The sequence below is a fragment of the Silene latifolia genome, chromosome 11 (genome assembly GCF_048544455.1).
Source record: "Silene latifolia isolate original U9 population chromosome 11, ASM4854445v1, whole genome shotgun sequence".
NCBI lineage: Eukaryota > Viridiplantae > Streptophyta > Magnoliopsida > Caryophyllales > Caryophyllaceae > Silene > Silene latifolia.
The window spans coordinates 196,936,798-196,963,089 of NC_133536.1; the positions used below are offsets into that span (position 1 = coordinate 196,936,798).

General features: G+C 33.2%; 1 protein-coding gene, 1 long non-coding RNA gene and 1 pseudogene across 3 annotated transcripts; all 3 read right to left on the reverse strand.

The window, feature by feature from the left end:
- Positions 1–9,653: 9,653 nt before the first annotated feature.
- LOC141612252 (F-box protein SKIP23-like) lies at positions 9,654–12,467 on the reverse strand. The gene is made up of 2 exons (XM_074430984.1): positions 12,384–12,467; positions 9,654–11,448 (listed from the first exon to the last, which is right to left on the reverse strand). Exon 2 carries the CDS (start codon positions 11,443–11,445, stop codon positions 10,276–10,278), a length of 1,170 nt encoding a protein of 389 aa, XP_074287085.1. The 5' UTR covers positions 11,446–11,448; positions 12,384–12,467; the 3' UTR covers positions 9,654–10,275.
- Positions 12,468–16,941: 4,474 nt separating this feature from the next.
- LOC141612253 (uncharacterized) lies at positions 16,942–23,204 on the reverse strand. Of its 2 annotated transcripts, XR_012529057.1 has the most exons (5): positions 23,043–23,204; positions 22,928–22,975; positions 21,051–21,248; positions 20,766–20,948; positions 16,942–18,310 (listed from the first exon to the last, which is right to left on the reverse strand). It is a non-coding gene; the product is annotated as an uncharacterized LOC141612253 (long non-coding RNA). The 2 variants fall into 2 exon arrangements; XR_012529056.1 differs by lacking the exon at positions 23,043–23,204 and having other exon boundaries at positions 22,928–23,024.
- On the reverse strand, positions 19,688–20,484 carry LOC141612542 (F-box protein At4g22390-like; annotated as a pseudogene).
- Positions 23,205–26,292: the final 3,088 nt, after the last annotated feature.

The window sequence follows — 26,292 nt, forward strand, 5'->3', positions numbered from 1 at the left end:
CTTCTTCTGGATGGTTTTGTTTGAATTTTTCAGCCACTCGGCTGCTTTTCTGTCCTCATTGCTCAGTGGCATATCATCATCCGGATCCTGAGCATCCTGCATTAGGTTGCTGAAAGAGGTTTGGCTGTGTAGTGAAGCCATGGACATATCGGAAGTTGAAGCTTCCTCCTCTCTCTTTTTCTTCAGAGTTTTTAATAAGGCTTTCTGGTAAACTGCCTTAATCTCTTCTTCACTCATCTCTTCAATATCCAGAGAATCCTCAGCCCATAAATTGATGACAGCATCAATCTCCTTTCCTCTTTGGCTTTTATCAGCCTTTTCCTTATCTTCCAAGTAAAGATTTATCTTACTTTTTAATAAATTAATCGTGATGATGGAGTTAAGCTCACCATTTTCATCAACCTCCATCATGGTTTTCCAAAATTTTGAATAGGACCTATTTTTTAGGCAGAATAGGTCTTGGGTATAACCCGTTGTGGGAACAGCTCCCCATATCCACGGAATTGAAAATTCCATAAAAAATTTCAAATCTTCAGGAATATAATCCTGTTCAGAGGGCTTAAGCTCTAACCATTTTCCATAATACTCTTTAAAGAGTTCTGGAAGTATATCTGGGGTGGTGCCATAAAAATTCCACCATTTAATAAACCAGGAAGGGACATCTAAATTGTCCACATGGATTTTAATAAACCATGTATGAGTTTGAGATTCATTCTCATATAATAGTGCCTTATCAAAGGCCTGGATATAATCCCAGTAATTATATTTCATATGAATATTATTAACCATAATCGGTTTTTCTTCCATGGGGGATATTCCCCATTCATTTATGGGATGTATTTTCCCAATAATAATTTTTGAGAACTTAATCGATTCTCCTGTATAGAAATGTTTAATAATACAGTCATTATTTTTAAGAATCTCTTCATAGAAGAGTCTGTACTTATACGTTTCCTGAGTATAACCCAGTTTACCAAGGTATCTCTTATGCAGATACCAGGGATTTGCTTCCCATTTCTTATCAGATTCATTTAAAAGGAGTATAACTCTTTGTTCTTTATCATTGAGGATCATATCATCCTCTTTTTTAATAACAGCTTGTACTGCTGATGAGTACGAAGAACTTCCGGGTATCTCTGGTCTCCTTATGACTTCTGATCTGTTGGTTTCCATTGTAACCAATCTTTTATTACCATATTGAACAAGAATATTTGGTCCTTGTCCCCTTCCTCTACCTCTAGTAGAGGTTCCTCTGCCTCTTCCTCTAGAAGAGGTTCCTCTTCCTTTATAAGAGGATAACTCCATTTGAGATAATTCTGCATAAGAATAAGAAACAATCATAATTAAAAGTATATGTCGATTTTTAAATATATCCTTCAATATTAAGGATTTCATTACTTTGTAAACGGTATAGTTCTAAAGTACTATATTTACAGTCTAAATAATAGGCTGAAAGCCTTCTCCTTAAGGATTGTTTAAAAATAGGTCTTGGCCTTAGAAGGCGCCATTGATAACTTATTATTGTATGACGTCTTATTCTTTGTAAATAATGTTGGTATGTAATGTTGATCATAGGGTTTATCTTTTGCAAATAATACTGATATCTTGCCTTTTGCAAATTATACATCATAAATATTCTCTAGTTAGAAAATCCGGAAGGTGGTTATCCTCACCTTTTTTATAAATAATCTGGAAATCAAAAGGTGCCAAATGAGATTGCCATCTTGCAAACATTTGTTTGGACACATCATGCTTAAAATCTTTTGTAAACATATATTTAGCTGCTTTACAGTCAGTTTTTACTATGAAAGGTTTATTATATAAATCATCTTGAAATTTTAAAATACATTTAACAATAGCTAATACTTCTTTAGCTATAGTAGCATAATTTCCTTGGGCCTTATTCCATTTACCCGAATAAAATCGAACAAGGAGCTCTTTTTTAGTAGTCGGGTCTATTTGTTTTAAAATACCACCATACCCTTTTTCTGAGGCATCTCTTTCTACAATTTTTTCCCAATGGGGATTAGCTAAAGATAAACAAGGTAAAGATATAACTTTAGCTTTAATCTTTCTAACAGTGTTAGTATGATCCTTCGTCCAAGGAGTTGGATTCTTTTTTAATCTATCATATAAAATAGCTGTATCCTCAGCAATATTCTTATAATAAGGAGATATATAATTAAGACTTCCTAAGAATCTTTGTAACTGAGTTTTATCTAGTATCTCATCTGGAAACTTTGATCCAAATTCAATACTTCTGTTAATAGGAATTATACTTCCTTTTTCTATATTATGGCCAAGAAATCTTATCTTGGTCTGAAAAAGCGACATTTTTGGCTTAGAAATTACTAATCCATTTCGAATGATAATTTTTTGAAAAATATCTAAATGCTTAAAATGCATTTCAATAGTTTTGGAAAAAACTAATATATCATCTATATAAACAATAATAAAATCTACATAATCATTAAAGATTTCGTTCATAATTTTCCGAAATTCAGAAGGAGCATTTTTCAAGCCAAATGGCATGACATTCCATTCATACTGTCCAAATGGAACATTAAAAGCTGTTTTATACCTATCTTCTGGATGTATTTGTATCTGCCAATATCCAGATTTTAAGTCAAATTTGGAAAATATAACAGAGTCATATAATCTGTCTAATAAGTCTTTTTTATTAGGTATAGGATATCTAATCCATTTTAATACCTTGTTTAAAGGTTTATAATTGATAACAAGTCTAGGGACACCCCTTTCTTGTTCTGTATGTTTATTAACATAAAACGCCGTACACGACCATGGTGATTTAGAGGCAGTAATTAAGTTTTTATCCAACAAAGAAGCTATTTCTTTTTGGCATAAGGCTAAGTATTCTGAATTCATTTGACAGGGCCTTGCCTTAGTTGGAATATCTTTTTCATTAAAATCTGCTTCATAAGGAAGGGTTACAACATGTTTTTTCCTATCCCAAAATGTAGAGGGATGATCTCCACATATCGTGGTTGCAAAAGTATTGCTTATCAAAGTAATTTTACTTTGTAATTTAGGATTCTGTAATTTTTCATCAAGAGTTAACATTGTAACTTCTTGTTTTAGAAAATTTAATTGTTTTTCTTTATTTAATAAGTGATCATATACTTGATGTAAAACCTTAGTAACAGGCTTTGTAATAAATTTAAAAATAATAGGGTCTTCTTTATAAGTAGCAATAATTTTTTCATTATCCACATGAGTTATAGGATAGAGTTGATTAATAAAAGGTGTTCCACGTATAACTGGAGTAGTTAATTTATCTTTGACTAATAAAAACGATGAAGGGATACATTTTTTATCCACACAAACATAAGCTTTAGGAATTTTAAATTCAATATTTAATTTTTCTCCTCCCGCATGAGAAAGTGTATGCGAGGTTTTTTCAAAATATTTAGTTGGTATTAAACCTTCTTGAATAACGTTTAAATCAGCTCCACTATCTACAAGAGCAATTAAATTATTGGAAAAATAACTATTAATTTTTAAATTAATTTTGATGTACCATTTTTGGTGAATCACTGATTCTATTGTCTGCAAAAACTCTGAATTAGATTCTGCAGAAATTATTTGATCCATTTTTGGGGATTCTTCAATTTTTCCTATATTGTTACTACTTTCAATAATATTTTCAAAGTTATTACTTAATTCTTTATCTCTAAAAACTTGTAACATTTCAAGATTAGATATTCTCATATCTTGACTTTTCGTTTTTTCACGAATATCTTTAATTTCTTTCTTAAGATTCTCCATCTCTTTAAGAACATCTTGTAAGGATGTAGGTTTAGAGCCCAATTTCTTGTGCTTTATTCTTTTAAAAAGCTCATTCATAGTATAAGGTTCATTATTATCTTGGGTTTTTAAAGAAAATGAATTATTAGAACTACTAGGTTCTTCACCCATAACATCAAGAATTTTTGTTCTAATTTCTGGATCTTTAATCTTTTGTAGAATTTCAACCCAGTGATGCGATTCTAACACATTAATCTTATGATCTTCAAATTGGGATATTAAATTGTAAAGATCATTTTCTTCCTTTATACATGATTTATTTTGAGAACATGGTTCACATTCTGAACTTGAAGTATCAGAAGAGTTAGACAAATATGAATCTTCATCTATTAATTTTACTTCATTATCAGAGGATGACCTAGAACTATCTGATTTATTATCTGTAAGAAATATTTTATATAGCTCATCTTTAGTTTTATCGTCTATATTAAGGGTAGAAATCTTTTTCTTTACCCAACAATTTTTTGCTATGTGTCCCACCTTATTGCATTTATAACATACAAGGGGGTTTTCCCATTTCCTAAATTTACTTTTCTTAAACGATTTTCTTAAAGCTTTTCTCTCAGCTTTTTTATCTAATTTTGCCTGGGAATAATGGTGCTTTTTCCTTTTTCTTTTATAAAAAGGATTATCATTAAAACTCTGTTTATTATATTTCTTCTTCTTAGGATATGGTATATCCATTCCAAATTGGTTGCAAAATTCTCCCAATTGATTTTTCTCAAGAAGATTTTGCCTTTTTAATTGTTGATTTAATCTAAGTTCATTACAAAGATTTAAACCTTCTTGGATACAAGTTCCAATTAGACTTCCATAAGTATAATTATCATAGGGGATAGAAGTGTATCCATTTCTAAGATTATTTCTAACCCTTTCTGCAAATAAGTGAGGTAGGCCATCAATAAATTTAGACTTCCAATGCTCACTAGACGCTTCAGGGAGTTCCATGACTCTACTTAGAAACGTATCTTTATACCATCTAAAATCAGTAAGAGTTTTACATCTTAGGTTTTGTAAAAGAGTTCTGATATTTTCATTATTATCAGAATATCTTCCTGTAAAATGTTCAACTATATTGATTACTAAAGTATAAACTGCATTTTCCTTCTGTGTATTATCTGGCATATCAATTCTTGTATTTATAATTAATGTTTTAGCCTCATTGGAAAGACAATTATCCCACCAACCTTTTAATTGGCCTGTAAATCCTGCTGTAATCATTTTAGCGACAGTTACATCACTATTTCCAGCAATTTTACACATAGTACCATACATCATTATTCTGTGGATTTGATTATAGATCTGTTTATCTGTAAATCCATCAATATTCCATTCATAAATACACTTCCCACTATAACTATTATTTAGGTGATATTCTTGTTCCTCATGGAGGACATCTATTGGTGAAGGTCTATTATAGTAGTATAATCTTTGAGTAGGCTTGTCTGCCCATCTTTTATCTATTCTATTTAATTCATCTCTTATAACTTTTTTATGATCATTTTCACTATCAGAAAGATTTTCAACAAACTGATTATTAAGAGTTTTTAATGTGAGATTTCCCATTTTTTCTCTAAGTTTATTTTCAACCTGTTTACTCAAATCTTCTTGCTCCTTAAAAGCTTTTTCCCAATTAAGAGGGGCTTTGGTAATAAAATTAGCAACTTCAGGAGGATTTTGAATATTTACCCTTGAGGGCCCTGATTTTGAGATTACCTTATTTTTACTAATAATATTATTTTGCATATTCTGCAAAGATTCATTTATACTAGAGATTTTTTGTTGTAAGTGAGTTAATCCCTCAATTTTGTTATGTAACGAACTTAAATGTTCTCCAACAATATATAAAATTAAATTAGTATAATTATTTTGTTCTATCAACCCATTTAATTGTGTTGCTTTTATTGGAGATGCATCATCTTTGGCCGTATATAGTCTTAATATTGGAGTAAAACCACATGTATTATAATGAAATTGATCTAATGGAGGGTAGATACTTGTTACTGTTCTATTATCAGTTAATTCATATGTTCTTTCTAAAACTGAAATATGAGGTTCTATAAACATAGAATAGAACCAAGTTCCAAAATACATGATTTGATTATGAGAAGAACAATACTCATAAAACTCATCTTGGAGTTTTCTTTGCTGGTTTTTATCAAAATGCTTAAAAAACCAAGTTCTAAATTTTTCCCACTTAGGTAAATTAAATTCATTTTTTATTATACATCTAGCTTTGCTTCCAAAGCTGAAATCTATTTTTCCATTTTTATCCATTAAGACAATTATAACTCATTTGAGACAAGGTCTCGAATTGGGGTTCATTAGTATGACCTCTTATGATATTATCATTATATTTTTTAAATTCATTTATTCTAACTTCTTGAAGGTTTTCATCACCTTCCTCTCTTATTAGAGAAGTAGAGGCTCTAGAAGGTATAGGTCTTTCTATCTCATATTCTAGAGGAGAAATAAATGATCTCACAGAGTTAGACCTAGAAATTCTAGAAAATTTATCTTTTAATAAAGGTATTTGATTTTCAAACATCAAACTAACAGATCCATCACCTGTTTGTGAAACGTTTAATAGATTTGTATTAATCATTGGTCTCGGCTTCATGGCTTTTTCTATTTTCCAATTTTCTGGAAAAGTTATTTCTTCCCATTTAATCTTTCTTCTCGTGGTTATATTTGATTTGGAAAAGTTAGACTCAATAATTATAGTTTCATTTAAATTTTTCTCAGCTAACTTGCAATGAGGATTCATTGTATATAATGGTTTATAATATATTCTATAACAAATACAAATTACTTCTGACCCTGGAGCATATTGATAACCATGGGTTTTAACATTTAAGGTTAAAGTATCTAGAATATTACTGTCTGTTAGAGAAACTGTTAAATTTGGATAAACATCAAAATATACTGGTCCATGTGCCAGACTAGATTTTATTATTCCCATTATAGATGATTTAAAATCTAAATTTCTTCCATCTCTTAAAGCTGCTATAAAGCTTTCAGGTAATCCTTCTAACGTTAAAGGCTTAAAAGCTATTTGAACTAGCCCTATATGAATAAATTTATACTCCTTTTTCCTATACGGTTCTAGATCTTTATCATTTAATAATTGTAAAAACATTTCTTCATCATCTAAAGAAACTGATTCTTCTGTAGTTTTTACTATTTGTTTTAATCCTAGACTTTCAAAGAAGCCTAACTCATAAATCTTATTTACTTCCTCTGGAATAGTCCATTTATTAAGTAGATCTAGATTCTTAGGTAAATCTACCTCATAACTTGCACTGTTTTTAACAGTTTTCTTACTACTAAAGACATGTTTTATTAAACTCATAAAGATAGAAAGGTATGTTGAACTATGACCTTCTCAATTCCTTAATTTATTACCTCCATGGCTATATATATATATATATATATATATATATATATATCATAAAAGTTTAAAAAAAACTAACAATAAATGAATTTTCACCAAACTCTTTCCTTATTAACAAATCACAAGTACATGTTTACTACCTAAGTGACTTGAAACGTACAAAGACAGCCCCAAAACAAAGACTATTCAAATTTTTGAACGGGAACTAGGTCAATATGAACAATTAACATATCTAATCTAATTAACATTAAGTTTAATTATCATTTTAAAAACATTAACATTTCACAAAATTTAACAATAATCTAATTAACAATAATTCCAATTTTTAACAATATTATTAACACCTCACAAAATTTTCACAGCACAACATACATTTAAACAAAATGGGCTTCTATCCTAAGTCAACATTCATCAACACCAACAATAATTCAACAACAATTACAGCAACAACTACTATCCTAAATCAATTAAGCTAATTAAACATAAATTAATTAAGAGGAGATTAAACAATACCTAATTAACTTCACAAATAATTAAAAAGGAAGAATGAGAAAGAAGGAGAAGGCGGCAGGATGGCGGCGGCAAGCACGGTGGCTGTGGAAGCGAAAAAAGGAAAAGGAAAAAGAAAAAGAGAAAGGAGAGATGAAGGAAGGAAAGACAGACAAAATTAATTACCTAATAGTGACGACGACGGCGTGGCGGTGTTGGTGGTGATGGTGGTGGCGCCGGAAGTGGAGGAGGGTGGCGGTGGTGTCGGGTTTTAGAAGGTTAGGGTTAAGCGTTTTTAATTGATTTGGGGGAAGAAATTGACAAAGTGTCGAGGGAGAGTGCGCGTTTGAGATAAAAGACGTGTCTGACGAAAATTCCGTCAGTGTTATAGAATTCCTGGCGGACAATCTGTCAGAGGCTCTCAATAATTCACTCTCAATAATGCACCTCTGACGGAAATTTCGATAGTACTAGCCTATTCCTGAAGGAATGTCCATTAGAGGCTCACTTATTGTTGACAGCTAGATGCACACAGTGTATGAAATATCTTAAACATGACGGAAATTCCGTCAGTAATAACCTATTCCTGACAGAAATTCTGTCATATGCCATATTATTTTAACAGTTGAAGTGCATCTATGTGTGTGGGAAACATCTGACGGAAATTCCGTCAGAAGTAAGTTTTCTGACGGATTTTCCGTCACATACTATTTAGCGCCATTGACTTTGTCAACGCGCCAATAATATCTGACGGAATTTCCGTCAGGAATTTGTACTGACGGAAACACCGTCAGTTTCCCCGTCACTACCCCGCATTTTCGTAGTAGTGAGAGCACCCCAATGGTAAGCAACAATCATACTAGCTTAACTTTACACATAAGCTTTTTAAGCTACAACACTTTCAAGCTACAAACTCTCTCAATGCTCAAGCTACTAACTTGTTGCTTAGATAGACCCATATAAATTTATTTAATTGGTATACATCTCTTTATGGGGCCATTTGAGCTACTAGCTCAATTTAAGCTAGTCCATTTGGAGTACTCTAATGGTTAAGCAAGTAGTTTAAATTTTTTTTATTTGCAAACAAGTCCTTTTGCTTAACCATTGAAGATGCTCTAAGTAAGATATGTGGTCACTGGTTCCGCATGGTTTATGGTGGTTCGATCCCTATGTGAACCAATAAGTAGAACCAACATGTTTCATTTTTTTTTCTTTCTATATCACCATTTCCTTTTTATTTTATTCAATAAATAATCTCATTAAGATCCTTATGAAGAGCAAGTCAGCAAACCCACCGTTGTAAATGGGGATAACAATTCATCTATTTTTTTGGGAAGATATCTATTAATTTAGCGTATTTTTCCATAGTTATGAGTTATTTATAATGGTGCATATTTGCAAATTATAAAAATAAATTGTAAGTATATCTAAAATATAAAAAAATACTTCGCACTTGATGCAAATTTTATAATACAAAAATCTTACTTGTATTATTTTTCTATATTATATAAGGTACGTTTTTGTAAGGTAATGCGTAAAAATCAGTGATAAGTAAGAAGTATATTGTAGAATCATTGTAAGTTACCGAATTATTAACATTGTTATTGAATATGAAAAAAAATGCACGGTATAATCATGCAATTTGCATCCTTTGTCAAATTTCTAATTTTTAAATGTCGATTGTGTTATGATTTGAATACATGTAATGTATTGAATATTTTGCGACATTCAAATTATTTGACAATTATAGGGATTGTGTTTCCGCTACCCCTTATATCAAATTCTGAGTCCGCCCCAACCTGTGACGCTTCAATGAGAATTTGTGATCTCACAATATCATTCGCTTGACTATAACTATGAATTCAATGGATAAATTCACCTACACTTCAGTTATGCATTAATGATCCAAATGCTATAAATATACTAGGTACTGGACATAGCAAAATAAACTCACAACCGATAAAACGATTGAAGTTATTTGATTGATAACGCATAGAACATTCAATATGAGTAACAAATATAGTTATTTTAAGAGTTTTTATCACGAATTCTTTATTCATTATTAACAATATTAAGCAAATTTTTACACACCCCGAGATCAAGAAAACGATAACCAAAAACTCACCTAAGCAGATATGGACCCGATCCGATTCCGAGTTGAAATAGTACAAAACAAGTAAAGTGACCAACCGAAATGTACCAATCCAAACCGAACTTGGGTCAACCAGAGAAAATTCGAACCGATTTAATCCGATTCGATCACAATTAAATCGACCTCTGTTAGACAGATCAATCTAAAAACTTCATAATATAATCTCACAAGTTAAATATTAAACATCATAGACATTCCATCTCGGTTTCACTCCTTGCAATGAAACCAGCTATTGCATTCTTGTACAAGTCACATTGTCCTATGCGAATATGCTCTGATGAAGCAAACTTCAAAACGTCTTATAACTTGATCAGCATGCGGTTTCATGGCTTAAATTCAAAGCCAGTTGTGGGGTATCATGGCCTAAAATTTAAGTCCTAAACACCATACCAGACGGTCAGTCACTTTCAATAATTTAAAGTTGAGGAATAAACCATGTTGGTCTACAATATGCGGAGTGGATGTCATCACCTTCGTAAAATCGCCATTTTTTCTTACATTTGATGTCATAAACACCCATATCATGTCCACCAAACTTGGTCGCCAAACTACTGAGCTCAAATTCATCATCGGTGAAATATATACAGTTAGGTTGCAAACATTTGGCCGAAACGGACATTGTAGAATTACTACCTACAAACAATGTCGCATGATCTGTAATTTCCTCCCATCTTCTGTCTTTAGTATCGAGTCTATAGACCGAAAAACGAAATGTTTCATAAACGTCAGGATGGTAATCATTCCCATCTGAATCCAACACTTCTTTCTTGAATCGTAACACCATGAGAAGATCACAACCTGATTCCACCAAATATAGTGTTCCTAACCCACTTATGAACTCCTCAAACATTTTAAATTCTAGTAACGAATATTCCATTGGCCTTATAAGCTCATGACCACGAAAGTCCTCGATATTCCAATATACAAGCGATGCATCATTGTACAAAGCAAATACATAACCATTCATAGCCACGACATCAAACAACGTAATACCATAATCTTTCTTGATGAATACTAATGTCCACGATTTATCCCCCTGTTTAGCAAAAGCTAGGTGATCAATAGTAATTGCTATAATAACAAACTCATTTTGAGCCACTTTGAGCACGACGAGCCTCCTCATAAACAACCTCAAATACCAACTAATATATTTTTCTTCATTCTCATCGATCTCTTCGTTATATGGGTTTTGATCTGGGATGGTTGTCACAGATGGGAAATGAATTTCAGCCTTAGTGATCGGATTGAACAAGCGTACATCAAGCTTACGGTCAACCATTGCAACCCAACCATAGTTTGAACCCCAACACTTTGCTTCAAAAGTCTTAGGGAAATTCAATTTGTAACACTTATTATTACTAGGATTAAAAATCTTCCGTACACAATGCGGATTATTGCTAGTGTTTTCAGATAGTAAAAGCCATGGCACTGGTATAGGTCTCCATTGGTGCTTTATTAAGGATGAAACATGATTCCAAGAGGGACATACCGCTGAAAAATAAATAAAATCTTCTATCGTTTCCAACTTCATTGCAATGTGACCAAGAAGATCGAGAGGCAATGTCGACCAATCAACAGCAGCCATGATCTTGCAAAAAAAAAAAAAAAAAAAACAAGATTACAATCTAAAAAAACAAAGACAGTTATATGAATAACAAAAATAATAATGATAAATAGGAATAGTAATAGAGAAAGGAATCTAAGAACTAAGCTTGTCTACGATCTAACAACATTTAATCTAGACAGATACGGAGAAACATACAATGATAATAATTTATGCAAAGGTTTGAACCTGAACATCATGATTTATTTCATTCATGTCTTAGCCATTTATTTCATTCATGTCTTAACCACAGTTGTTTGCCGCAACATATCCAGAGGTTAGTAACGCACATATACACTAACACCGTAACACCAATGGAAACTCGTCCAACTTTTTATCTGAACTTAATTAAAGTGAAAAGTATTGTGCATTATTTCAGATATTCCCTATAAATTAAATATCAAGGGTGCAGCTGGAAGTTTAGCAACGGTGGTCAGTTTTAGCAGTTCATGTTTTCATCTCTTACTATAAGCACTCTCAATTTGATCCCGTCCAATTTTCAATGTATTTCGTCAGTAGTTCTCCCCACCCCCATCCCATGAGTCAATTGCTCTCATAACTTCAATTCTCTAGTAACAAATCTCATCTAAATAACAATAAACAACATCAATTCCAAAAAAGATGATACTGTAATAAGCATTACTCTCTCCGTTCCGATCATTTGTTTATCTCTGGTTGGTTTTGGCACAAAGACAAAGGAAAGTCGAAGTAATCAAATTGAGGGTGGAGTATCAAATTACCCATTAAATATATCCCTAAAATAGAAAGTTAAACAATTAACCATAAACCAAATATGAAACAAATAAACAAATGACCACGAATGCAATTCAAAGGCTCCCGCAAGTTGGCAAAGTAAGCGGTCGGATGTACAAAATTGTAATAATTTAAAAAAGAAGAACTGAAGAAGAGAAAGATCAAACCTGAAGATGTTATTGGAGAAGCTATGCTGTATTGCTGTGTGTGTTGTCCGTCTGTTCAACAACCTTTTTTATGTTTTTGTTTTTTTTTTTATGTGTCGGATTTACTAAATACTCCCTCCTATTTCCTTATATCTCCCACTTTCTTTTGGACACAAAAATTAAGAAAGGGGAAGAAATAAGGAATAAAGTAGAATAAAGTATTATAAGTTGTGAAATTTATAGGTGAGAGAAAATAATAAAGAATGAATGATGAATAAAGAATAGATAAAGTAATGAGAGTTGTTGATTTTTTAGGAGAGAGAAATTAATAAAAAAATGAATGAAACTTACCAAAAAAGGAAAGAGAGAAGATAATCAAACTTCTATTGGAGGGAGTAGGATGTTTAACTCAAATTTACCATAAGTCTCTCCTAAGATGGCTATATTCATCCTAAGATATCCCGGTAGCTGGATTATACATCTGATGTATTACCATCAATTCTATAGTTTTTGAGCATTATAATAAAATTTTTGAGTTTTGTTTTAAAAATTATGAGTTTTATTATAAAGTTTCTAAGTTTATTTACTTAAACATTAAGTTCTAAAAAATTACAATAAACTCAAAAACATTACATATAAATTTAGTAAAAATTAAGTTTTGATTGAAAAAAATTAAAATCTAACTTATAAATTTTAATAAGCTCAAAAAAAAATATACATATGCTCAAAAACAAATAAAACTCAAGATAATAAGCTCAAAAAATATAAATATATGCTCAAAAACTAAAAAGTTGGATGTAGTACATCCGATGTATGTTCCTTTTTCTCCCCGTCTTAAGATTAAAAAAAAACTAGTTTTCTTGCCCGTGCATTGCACGGTTATTAAAATAATGTGTGATGAATTTCACAATAAAATGGAATATAGACATATAGTACATCATTCATGTCTAAGATTTTATGTATGCCGCATAACCAACAAATAATTCCTGTTAACATAATATTGACATAAGAATAAAAGAGTGTTTGATTAATAAAATACTTTTTTTTAGGAAAATAAAACCAATATGAAGTTTATATATATGATACTTGGGACTGAGAGTTTTTAGATTTTGTTCATTAATACCTGTTTGTTTTTCAATTGGTCAAGGAAAACAATAATATCTACTTTGCATAATCAACTCAATGATGCAACAAATCTCCTTCTTTCGAATAACAACCATAATTTAATCATTGTTGGGTCAAATGGTAGTTACGTAAAAATATTTACAGGTAGTTAAATGTTATATCGCCCGGTCAAATTATAGACGTACCTTTGAATGTGAACCAAATTCCAACGCAATACTACATGGCTGGGGCTGCTTATGACCACCCCCTATAACAATAGTCTTGGCCCCCATCTTCTCATTTGAAACAAAATCCTTCACGCAGACCCCTGTTTTTCTTCCCTATTCAGACAAATGATCTAAAACAATCTCATCCCTTGAAAGATCGATCCTTGTCTTCGAAACTTCTCTCAAATTTATCCAACCAAGTGAAAAACTAAACCCCTACTTCTAGAAAAATCCACAAGCTAATGGAAACTAACCCTTGCTCTCGACATTGTTGTTAGAATTAAGATTTTACTTTAATTTGGATGGATGGGGTCAAGATTAAGTTTATAGTATGATCTTTTGAAGTCCACCCCACTAATTTACCCGCAAAATAAAACATCAGCCACTGTGATTAGTTCTTACTACTTGAAACAACCTCCAATCCACTACCACTATCACTACCTTTCTACCACGTTTTACATCTAAGAAGTCTTAAATCACATTCACCTCCATGAAACACTAATCTTTACTCCAGATGATATGGATCCTTGTCTCCCTTATCGAAGACAATTTATTTCTCCTCCCCCAACGAAGAAAAGTTTAAGAAGCAATCTTCCCTCTTATCTCTCCCCCATTCCCTTCCTAGTCTTTTTCTCGTCTCCTCCTCTACCTCCATTCCAGATACTCAAACAAAGTGTTTGGGTACTATGTTTGTAAACTGAATAAGTTTTAATATTATATATATACACGAATTTTTCTATTTATTTCATTTTGCATAAATAAATCTTATTACCTCCATCTCATTTTTATTGTCCTTTTTTCTTCAAATTTTATTATCTCATAATTATTATCCCCTTTCTAGATCTAGTAAGGAAAAACTTTAGTCAACCAACTCATCGCAATCAACCGCATTCCCACTCGAAACAACCTTTAGCCCACTACTTAATCCCTTCAGTTCACACATAAAACGGTCTAAAATGCAAAGCTTTCATCTCTCTCTTGAAAAGTCCATCTAACTAACAGAAAACTAACCGCTACTTTCTAAACTTCATCATTTTTACATCCCGTAACATCACAAAAAAAATGCAGAAACTTAGGTTTTGTTTGATAACGACATATTGAACATTTTTTTTAGCATTTTGAGAGTTTTTACACTATTTAAATAACAAATGTGTTATTTTGAGTGTTGATCATCGACATATTGAAATAGGATTGTGGTGTAATTTTCTGTTTTACATTATAACCTTTAATTAGCATATTATAAGAAAATAAAAATTGAGTTTTTTTTATCTATGAGGAAATTAAAGATCAAACTTTATCTTTATCATATTTATAATTAATATTCTTCACTTAAAATATATAAATTTAAGCAAGTTCAAATAAGTTAGCTAAAAGTTATAAATCACAAATTGTACGAAGCAGTATAATCATTTTTTTTATTAATATGAAATAAATGTCATAAACTTCATGAGAATATTAATGCGGTAGAGAACTATAGAAGAGTTGGCAAGTACGTGACCCCCTTTTAGGTTTAAATTTATTTATTTATTTTTTATATTTTTGCCTAAAGGTGGTTAAAGCATCGTATTATGCATGACGAATATGTCTCACCCTTCCCCAATTCGTATCTCTCCCTAAATTATAATGATGATGTGCTCAATTTACACCAAAAAAAATATATAGGATCAACAATAATTAGTTTGTTCCATATAATTGAATAATATCGTTTTTTATGCATGTAAATTTGTCAGAAGAAAAGCTTGAGAGAGACGGTCTTCACTATGTTAGGGAAAGACTACTCTTACCCTTTTATGTGTTTTTCATGACGTTTTTTTAATGTTTGATCGTTGCTTGAATTGAATCTTAATCTTATACATATTTCTATAATAAGTGAATCTAATTTACCTTCAAGCCTCATTCAAATCTATTTTATTACTCGTAGTACCATTTTTACTTTAAATTGTGAAACAATCGCACAATAAAGTTTTTCAAAATATTTACTCATTTGTCATAATATGATATTTCGATTCGCAAATTAGCAACAACTTTCTTTATCGTTTAACACTCCTTGAAAAATAGATATCAAACTTTGAATTTATCAATAATTTGTGAATATCTTATTTACATTTTGATTAATATACTTTTATATAATGATGACAAATGAATTTAAATAATATAATAATAAATTATCAATAGAAGTTGAAGTGTATTGTGAGGGAAATAACTTTAAAATTAGTAGGAGAAATACATATGACATTTGAAAAATAAACTTCGTATTATGTATAATTAAATATGACATTAGCAATAACAAAAGACGTAGGGGCATATTTCATCGTTCATTTTACTCTTTACATGAGTAAATTCCATGTAGTACGTATTATGCATGCACATTTGTCACAACCCAGTTCGGCCTAGGGCTTTTTAGCCTCATAATACCTCATTTTTTTTTAATCGGAAGTTGTTATAAAAATGGATATTATAAATATATCAAAGGTTTTTTTTTCCTTCTAATTTAATAAAAAGTGAACAAATACTAATGAATAATTTTTTAATATTAATAAATTATAGATAACTAATTTATTTTCTGTTTCTAATAACAAAATTGTAAAATAATTAATTAATTCTCATTTCTAATAGGAAAATCATATTCCTAATTATAATAAAAAAATTTTAAATAATTATTATCTCCTAATTCTAATAGCATAATTAGGAAAAAAAAGCCTTAATAATTTTTTAATTTATTTCCTATTTCTAATAGGAAAATTGTAAAATAATTAATTAATTCTCATTTCTAATAGGAAAATTATATTCCTAATTATAATAGAAAAATTGTAAATAATTAATTATATCCTAATTCTAATGCTAATAGTATAATTAGGAAAAAGAAGTCTCCTTCAGTTATATATATTGATATTGATTAGTCAAATTTTGTTTATTTTTTTGTCTTATCTATAAAAGTTGTAATTATTTGACCCGTTTTAAACTTAAAAGACAAAAAAGTGTCCGTCTTAAATAAAAATGTGTCCGTCTTAATTTTATGGTGAATGGTGTAGGTTGTTTTATGGTGGAATTTGGTGGGATAATAAGTTGAACGGGGAGTAAATGACGTTCTTTACACGAGTAATGAGATGTTGAAAGAGATTGATTATAAGTTGAGTTGAGTAATACCTGTCACAAAAATTGAAACTTAAGTCCGAATAAAATTAAACCGATTTAACTCAATTCAAAACGAAAACAATTATCCAACAAAATTAAACAAACATGTGATAGACAGATAAATCCAACAACTACATAATTTAACCGATAAAAAAAATATCACTATATACAATCTCACAAGTTCCATAATTAAACATTATACATTCCATCTCGGCTTCAGTCTAGCATTGAAACCAATTATTGCATTCTTGTACAAGTCGTATGGTGTTATTTAAAGTTGAGGAATAAACCAGGTTGGTGGATTAAATATGACGCCGGCGTCGATATCTTCTCCTTTATAAAATCGCCATGTTTTCTCACGTTTGATGTCATAAACACCCATATCATGTGCACCAAGCCCTTCCACCACACCAAAGAGGTCAAATAAATCATCGGTGAAATATATACAATTAAGTTGCAAAGATTTGGCCGAAACAGACATGGTAGAATTAACAGCTACAAACAATGCCGCAAGATCTTCAATTTCCTCCCATCTTCTATCTTTAGGATCAAGTCTATAGACCACAAAACCAATTGTTTCATAACGTCAGTCAACATCGTAACTTTTTCCTCCTGAATTTAGTACTTCTTCCTTGAAACGTAATACCATGAGAAGATCAGAACCTGATTGTACCAAATATTGTGCTCCTATCCCAGTTATAGTTATGAACTGCTCGAACATTTCATATTCACTTGTGAACTCCTCGAACATTTCAAATTTACTTAAAGAATAATCCATAGGCTTTACAAGCTCATGACCTTGGAAGTCCTCGATATTCCAATATACAAGCGTTGCATCATTGTACAAAGGGCAAATACATAACCATTCATCGCCACCACTTCACGCATCTTAACACAAAGCTCTTGCCTGACAAATACTGATGTCCATGATTGATCCCCGTGCTTAGCAAAAACTAGTTGGAATAAATCACCATAAAGTATCAGACACTTTGAGCACAACGAGCCTGATAAAAAACACTCCCACAATCCAATTAATACAATCTTCTTCACTCCCATCTCTCTTTTCAACATATGGGGGTCGATCTGGGATGGTTTCAACAAATGGAAAGCGAATTTCAGCCTTAGTGATTGGATTGAACAAACGTACATTGAGGTCACGGTCGACCATTGCAACCCAACCATAGTCTGAACCCCAACACCTTGTTCCAAAAGTCTCAGGGAGGTTCAGTTTGTAACACTTGTTATTACTAGGATTAAAGATCTTCCGAACACAATGCAGATTATTGCTAATGTTTTCAGATAGCAAAAGCCATGGCACTGTCGGCCTCCACTGGCGCTTTATTAAGTACGAAACACGATTCCAAGAGGGACATACCGCTGAAAAATAAATAAAATCTTCTAAAGTTTCCAACTTCATTGCAATGTCACCAAGAAGATCGAGAGGCAATGTCGACCAATCAGCAGCCATGATCTCTTGCCAATCTAAAAAAAAACGATTACAGCAATATCAGTAATTAACAATAACAATAATACTGATAAATAGGAAGGATAACAGAGAAAGGGGACAGGGGGAAGAAGAGCTAAGGATCTAAGAACTAAGCCTGTAGACAATGTAGCAGCTTTTAAGGTAGACAGACATATCTAAGCAAGCCTTTGTTTCATATTAAGTCGATCAATTGGGACAGCAAATATGTACAACAAGCATTCAGTGGCTGAACTAAGGGCGGTTAGCTAATTCAAAACAACTAAACAGAGACGGATCAATCTAGCAACACAAAAATACAATAGCAACAATCTCATGTATCTCAAAACGTATCAGGTACTTTATCAAACCTGAAGATGTTAAGTATTAAAGGAGTATAACAAAATCTAAAGTATAGACTGTCAGGTACGGCAATCGAGTTGATGTTGATTGTTGACTGTTGATTGTTGTTTGTTTCCTATTTTTTTTAGGAAACCATTGGTAAAATGACGCAAAAAGGATATGAAAATTAATTTTGCATTAAGTTATATTATTTTCACAGAATTATAATCTTCTAATTAAAATAAAATAAAATTGATAAATTATTGTTAAATCCTTTATTGATACTATTATTAGAAAATGTTCTGATTAATACTCGGCATAAAATAAAACTGTAAACTGTAATTGTGACAAAAAAAATTGAGAAAATTTATAAATTGAAATCATTGGGTTTGTCATATACAGAGTAAAAAATCCTAACTTAAAATAAAATAAAATAAATTAATTATATGAATCGAGCAAAAAATTTAGTTTAGCTTTTTCTTCATTTTCATAAATATATAACGAATCATGTAGACAGAAATCATTAATATGCAAAGAATTTAAATTTACAAATACAATATGAAAGTGGAACATATTTGTAGAATTTCAAATAATTGTGTAACCTATTTGACGATTTTACACGAGTATTGTGTGGGGGTGTGCCTAATTATAATCAAATAAAGTTTGAATAAGTTATTCTGATGTCGCAATTTGAAAATTGAACAACTTTTATCTTTGTTATTTGATAAATCGACTTTGAATTTCTAATTATTAATCATTTCCGTTTCGTTTTAAACCTAAGGGGCCATTTGGTTCGGGGTATCCAAGAAAGGGAAAGGGAATCATGAGAAATGATACCTTTTGTTTGTGTTTGTTTGAGCAAGAGTATGATTCCCTTTACCCTTTCTTTACCCCCAAACCTCTCTACATCCTTTCCTGCAATAACACCTCACAAACAACCCTAGTCAGAGCTTGAAATCTCACGAAAAACATAGTGCACAAACACTGTTTTCGCGTCTTTTCAAGCGAACAGCCCTCCTCACCACTTTTACCACCACCACCGACCACCTTTGCCTTCAACTCTTACCATAACCGGAAAGTTCCACTCCCACAATTCCACCACATCCAAGAACTCCAAAATCCATCAAAAACTGACCCCTCAAATCGCGACTTGAAAACAGTCGCAGGCAAGTATCCGAGTAATAATCCTAATCAATGACTAGAAGGCAGAAACACCCATCTAGCACCCCAACCCGCAAATTAATGAACTCTTCTCCATACTCAAGTTGTGGCACCTCACCGAAACTATGATCATAAACTTCATGAGCCCAATGCAAAGTCCCATCAGCAAAAACACCATTATCACGGTCGGAGAAAAAGGGTTGGGGGACATTTGGACCCTCCGCAGGCTCCACCCAAGAATCAGCTCTCAAGCTATAAACCATAATAACTTGGCTAGCTACGAAAAGGACTCGTTCCTTCATCCGACTGGAGAATCCTCATAAACTTATAATCCTTAGATACCCCATCATACCCAAACCCAAAACAATACAATACAGGTGAGGTAGCGTCGAGGGCTTAGCCAAAAAGGGTAACCTTTTCTGAGTTCGGGTTGTCGGGTTACACAACAAGATGGTGAGGTGCAAATCATAATTGCATAGGCACAACAACCCACCACATAGGCAAAACCCGTTCCAAACTGGTTTTCGAGGCTTCAAGGTGTCAAATTCAGCAGAAGAAAGATGAGGGGAAGAAAACAAAAAGCGGCAAATCAAGTTGGTTGAGCTAGGGTTTGAGATGGACCAACTAATTGAAACCATGATTTGCAAACACACTTTAATTGCAACAAGGGTTTTGCAGGGAATCTCAGTAAGATGTTAAAATTATGTTTAATTTATCCTGACGTCTACTTTTATATTATCATCATAGAAGGGAGAAAGGTAACCTCGCTCAGTTGGTAGTTCGTTACTTTGTGGAATGAAAATAGGCAATTTCACATGTGTATAACAAAAATACAGAATGTTATTTACACAGTAGAGTCGAAGCGCGCCTACATCTGCCTTGTGAAATGAAACACATGCTAAGAGTATGAGAGATCGTATTCAGCTAGACAGACTAGTTGATGATTAACAAGACATTCATTGTAAAGCTTACCAAACTCCGTTCACTATTAGCTGAGAAATAAGCTAGTCGAGCCAGGAATCTTGATTTGGTCCTTCAACAGATTTCCAGGAAGTCCAATGCTTTTCTTACGCAATGTATTATTCCTTGCAGTTTCTACAGCTCGCGAAGCTTGTAGAGACATCTCGGCATGAAGCAAAGACATGCCATGGCCGTCTACAATATCAAAAAGTATTTCAGCTAGAACACATGAAAAAGGATACAAAAATTCTAAATTTGTCAATATATCAACATAAAATTATCATAGACATAAATTACCGTGCAGCACTCTCTATCAGTGTCGGATTCAGCTATCTGAAGTGCCCAAGTACGGATCCATTCGAGGCCTCTTGAAATGTCCTCATTTCCTTCAAGTAGGGCGGACGCTATAATGATGGGTGAAGTGCATTCACAATGCATGATGCTGCAAAGAGGGCTGCTCTTTTAACATATGCTTCCTTGTGGTCGCACACACCCCTGCAAGTGAATACAATATCATCACTGTTCATCAATTAAATCTAGGGAAAAAACCTCAATGAGAGCTAAGGGGGCGATGAGTAGTTTATGGAGAAAGAAGGAAGGGCGAAAGCCAGTGTAATTTAACCTAGATTTTGTTAGAGTTTTTTGTCAAAAAGTACCTAACATTTAGGCCACTTTGCGGGCAGGTACCTAACATTAATTTTTTTGCCCAAAGGTACCTAAAGTTTATATATCCTTTGTTAACAAGTACCAACTAATGTTTTTCGTTAAAAAAAAGTCAAAATTCCGTCTTGACCTAACAAAAACCATGTTTTTTCATTCAAATCGTATAATTGCACTTCATTTAAGGTGAGGAAGGAGATAAGGTGGTCGGAATAGGAGATGAAGCGGAGAGAAAAGGTGGTGAAGTGGGGGAGTAAATATATTAAACATGATTAGAGATGAGATAAATAGGTTAAATTATATGATTATTAATAGTTTTTAAGAAAGGGATTAAGGAGAGAAGCAAACAAATTCAGGTTTTCCGTCTTATCAAGCTTAAAGTTAAGTTTTTTTTAACAGAAATTGTCAATTGGTACTTCTTAGCAAGTGAACTATAAACTTAAGGTACCTTTGGGCAAAAAAAAATAATGTTAGGTACCTCCATGCAAAGTGGCCTAAATGTTAGGTACCTTCTGACAAAAAACTCATTTTGTTAAAATAAATGTCATTCATAGCCTGATATTAACAGGGACCTAAGACTTTTCCTTTACATATGGTACTTAGAAACCTGACTTTTTTCTTTTGATGTTGTTCCTGCAAAAGAGGCCTTTTAAGATATAAATACATCTCGCTCTCTTGTGATAACGCATTTCTATTGCAACTCTCAGAGCTAGTGCCTGTTGCAAAATCTTTTACTGCGAAATATAAATTATGTTTTAGGATTGTAGAAGTGAATAAATCACCCTAAAATGTCATGCAGGTTGAAAGAGATATTGATGTTGCTGAAAAATTCATACGAGCGTTGCCTGTTGAACTAAGGCATGTAGCCAGTGATCTAGTAAGAACGCTCATACAAGCTCGATGTGCCGATATAGCAGTGGAAGGAGAGGAGTCGGCTGAACAAAAGAGGCAGAAGGCGCTAGTTGCTTTGCTTGTGATGTGTCCCTTTGAGTCTCTAAATGCTATAAACTTACATCCCCACCCGAGATCTAGGGAGGTAAAAACTAAATGCAGTCTATTCCCACATCAGACTGACACACTTGAACAACAACAAAGCCTTAATCCCAACATCGTTTGGGGTTGGCTAGCATAGATCATCATCCAAATCCGTCTAGGCTTGAATTTAGTATTTTGGTCATGACTCATGAGTAAATAAACAAAGTAAAAGAAAATAGAATAAAGATAAACAAAACAAGTGCATTACAAAAAAATAAAACAAACCAAGAAAAATGTGAAACCCGAAATTAAAGGGCAAAGTAGGTTTGTAAAATAGGAGTAATAGGATTAAAAAAAAGTACAAAAATACATTTGTGACTCACTTGATAGGAAAAAAAGAAAGATTCAAAAAAGTCAAAGGTGAGTAATTTGTGAGTTGTGACGTGCGATCTAGACAATGGTCTACATTCTCTCACACACCTTACAGTACTTTAGTACATGCTCAAAATAAAAATATATTTCAAGACAGATACACTTACTTCATCAAGGTCATCTGTTTTACGAAGTGCTCCAACAATATCCACCAACTGCGATAATTTTTTCTTGAGATCAGTGTCATCATCGGTCAAGTCATAAGGTCAGAAGATGACTCACTCGATCCTTCAGAATCAAGAGATTTGTAATTCGAAGATCTTTGCTTCCTCTTGTTCCGGTAACACCAAGGCCTGGTTCTAATTTTTGCTCCAAAATAGAAGACGGAGTGGCAATCTCTTTACTCTCGGAATTTTGATTTGTGACCTTTGTGGTGGCCAGTCCAAACTGCAAGCAATTGTCAAGGAAAAGAGAATTTTTTGGGTCAATTGCCTTTAGAAAAACAAGTGGAATACTGCAAGCCATTTTCCTGACTAAATCATCAGGGTTTTGCAGTCTGCCTGTTGAAAAAATGAGTGTATTATTACAGTCGGATTTTGGAGCGCATAACATCCTTTGTTGAGTCCAGCTCTTCTCTTGACATGGTTTCAAGCATAAGGCCTGCAGCTGCTATTATATCAGAATCTCAAGTCACGGAAATAAACAAACTACAAAACATATGAAAACAATTGTAACACTCAAATGTCCTAACTCTGAACTCTATCATTCTATATTTATTGTTATGTTCTTGTTTACAGAAGGGATTCCGCATTAAAAACCAATTTAGTGGATGAACTATGGCCTTAATAACAATGAGGGCCTCACAAGAAAACCACATTTATATTGTTATTGAAAGTTTGTACCCAATAATCAGAGGTAAAGGGAGTAAGGCTGGGTCGATCCGACAGCACCTAGGATCAATCTGTGGCAACTGAACCTGTTCCACATGTTTAACTTGCTGAACCTGAACCATCTGCGTTGGTACACGCAACAGGTTTCCATTCATAGTGTACAGGTTGTTTTTGCAGCACCCCGTTCTCATCAAAGAACTCCACAGAGTCAGGTAAGTGTTGCCCCATCTTAACCTCCACCATGAACCTGGCAAACCCCAGGAACTCTTTCTCTATCGTAGGAAGTGCAGACCCCCAAAATTTCAGGTCAAGATTGTAGACCCCCAAAATTTCAGGTCAAGATTGTAGACCCCCAAAATTTCAGGTCAAGATTGTAGACCCCCAAAATTTCAGGTCAAGATTGTAGAACCTAACCCAAATTGGTACAACATCAACATTGCCTTTTACTATAGTCTCAGTAAGGTTCCAGGACAATAAATGGTTTATTGTCTAAGAGAGGAGTCCAGCTTTCAGCACCGTATCCTTATCCTCCATTTTGGTAAATCGAACAATACAGATCCCATTCGGTTTGAAAGCCACATTAGCAACTGAAAATTTCTTCCAAATTCGGCGTACAAATCCCCCAATAAACAAAGCAACTAACAGAGGCAGCCCAATAATCAACTTCCCCTTTCACATCCTCAGCAGCTATTTTAAGCAGCCTTCATCATCTGTAGATTTATCTTCTGAGATGACGTTTAGTTCCTTGTTGATATTGAATGTGTGTAGTTCCGCAGCCTTCAAACTCTTGCCTTCTCAAACAGTTACCACTAATTCACTCAATTCTCTACTATTTGGCGTAATACTAGTTTTTTGTGTTTATTATTTGACGAATTATTATTTCTATTCTTATTAGGAGTACTACTATTACACGAAGACTTCCTAGATCTAGCCATTGTTGAATTTAGGTTAAACTTGAGCTTTCTCCCTCTAACTTAATCGGCTGCTCATTAACTGGTTCGACTAAATTGATACTTTCAACCGCAGAAATGGTCACATTACTACAAGTGTTTGTTAGATGTCGGCTGTCAAATTAAATGAGGGAAACAGAGCTTTTCCTGCAGAATCAAGGGTGCATTGCTTTCTGGCCTCCGTTCATCCCAGCTCAAGATATTAAGCACAATGAGTGTTTTAGGTTCTTCTACAGATGTATAGGATACGACTAAGCGTATGTTTATATGTGATTTTGTCCAAGTCATTCGTTTACTTTTAATAAAAATACCTCTCACACCGAACAAAAAGGTAAACAAATAAATATCAACAATACAACATAAGGTCATTCAAATAAATGCGACATGAAAAAAGCTAGTTATCTATATTCTATATCTATAAACCAACCGCTCTCTGCCTACACCATTTCGAAAAACAATCAATGCATAGATATCATCAAGCAAGTGAAGCAACTATTGTTAGGCTAAAATCATCAAAAAGCAGAGCTAAGAAGTCTACAACGACGGCCTAACTATCTAATCTATGAATCAATCCTCAAGCACAAAGATTGCAATCCTGGCAGATTTATTACATAAATTAACACTGTACAATAAGCGAAATGGACATGATTTAAGAAAGGGATGAAAACCTGAGAATATCGAAATAAGCAAGTTTGGAAGCGGCAGAAGACAGTTGAGGCCAAATGCTCTGTTGAATGCTACCTTGGCGCGCAAAAGCCGATGTCTCTGGTAAAATTTGGCTTACAAAAGGGGGAATGGTTAGTAGGTAGAAAAGGGTGGGGAATGGGAAGTAGATGAAGGGAGAAATGGAGTGAGGGAAAGTACGAGCTGCACCTAAACAAAGGGGAAAGCAAATGGGTTTATCAGTATGTGTGGGGTTGTAGGTGTGGTGCAATGGCCTGAGCTGTGACCACATCTTTCTTCATGTTTTGGGTCCAGCCACATTCACCAGGTGGAAATAGTATTAACAATAATATTTAGATTTAGTCAATATATTAGATATTATTCTCATATGTAAATATAGTTAGCTTTTTCCTCAAGTATATAATCTTTGTAACCTAGCTAACACCTCCCTAAAAATACTTGTATTCCTTTCACAGTAAATATACATTCATTCAACCTTCAATCTCTTGTCTTATATGGTATCTTCGAGCTCAAATCGATCCGCCAAAAATCTTCTCAAACCTCGCCGTCACTCCACCTTTAAACGCCAAACACAAATCACCTTCAACCCTTCATCCTCGACAATGACAAACACTCACCAAGACACCATCGTCCGCAACCCTCATGATGCCAACGAGCCTCTCGTCTCGCCGAACCTCACTCACTGCGTCAAATTGACACCCACAAACTACACCACATGGTTCTTTCAACTCACCAATATTTTCTTTGGTTTCAGTTTGCTCGGATTCCTTGATGGGTCCAACCCCGCTCCATCACCAACCATAGTCGGTGATGACAAAACCGAGAAAACCAACCCCTCCTATCTTTCATGGCTTAAACAAGATGGGTTGATTCTAGGGGCTCTTATGGGTACCCTATCGTCAACCGTCCAAGCCCTCATAATCCGTGCTAAAACCTCTAAAGAAGCATGGGATATTTTAGCGCAAACCCTTCGCGTGCGCATATTATGCAATTAAAAGACCATTTAGA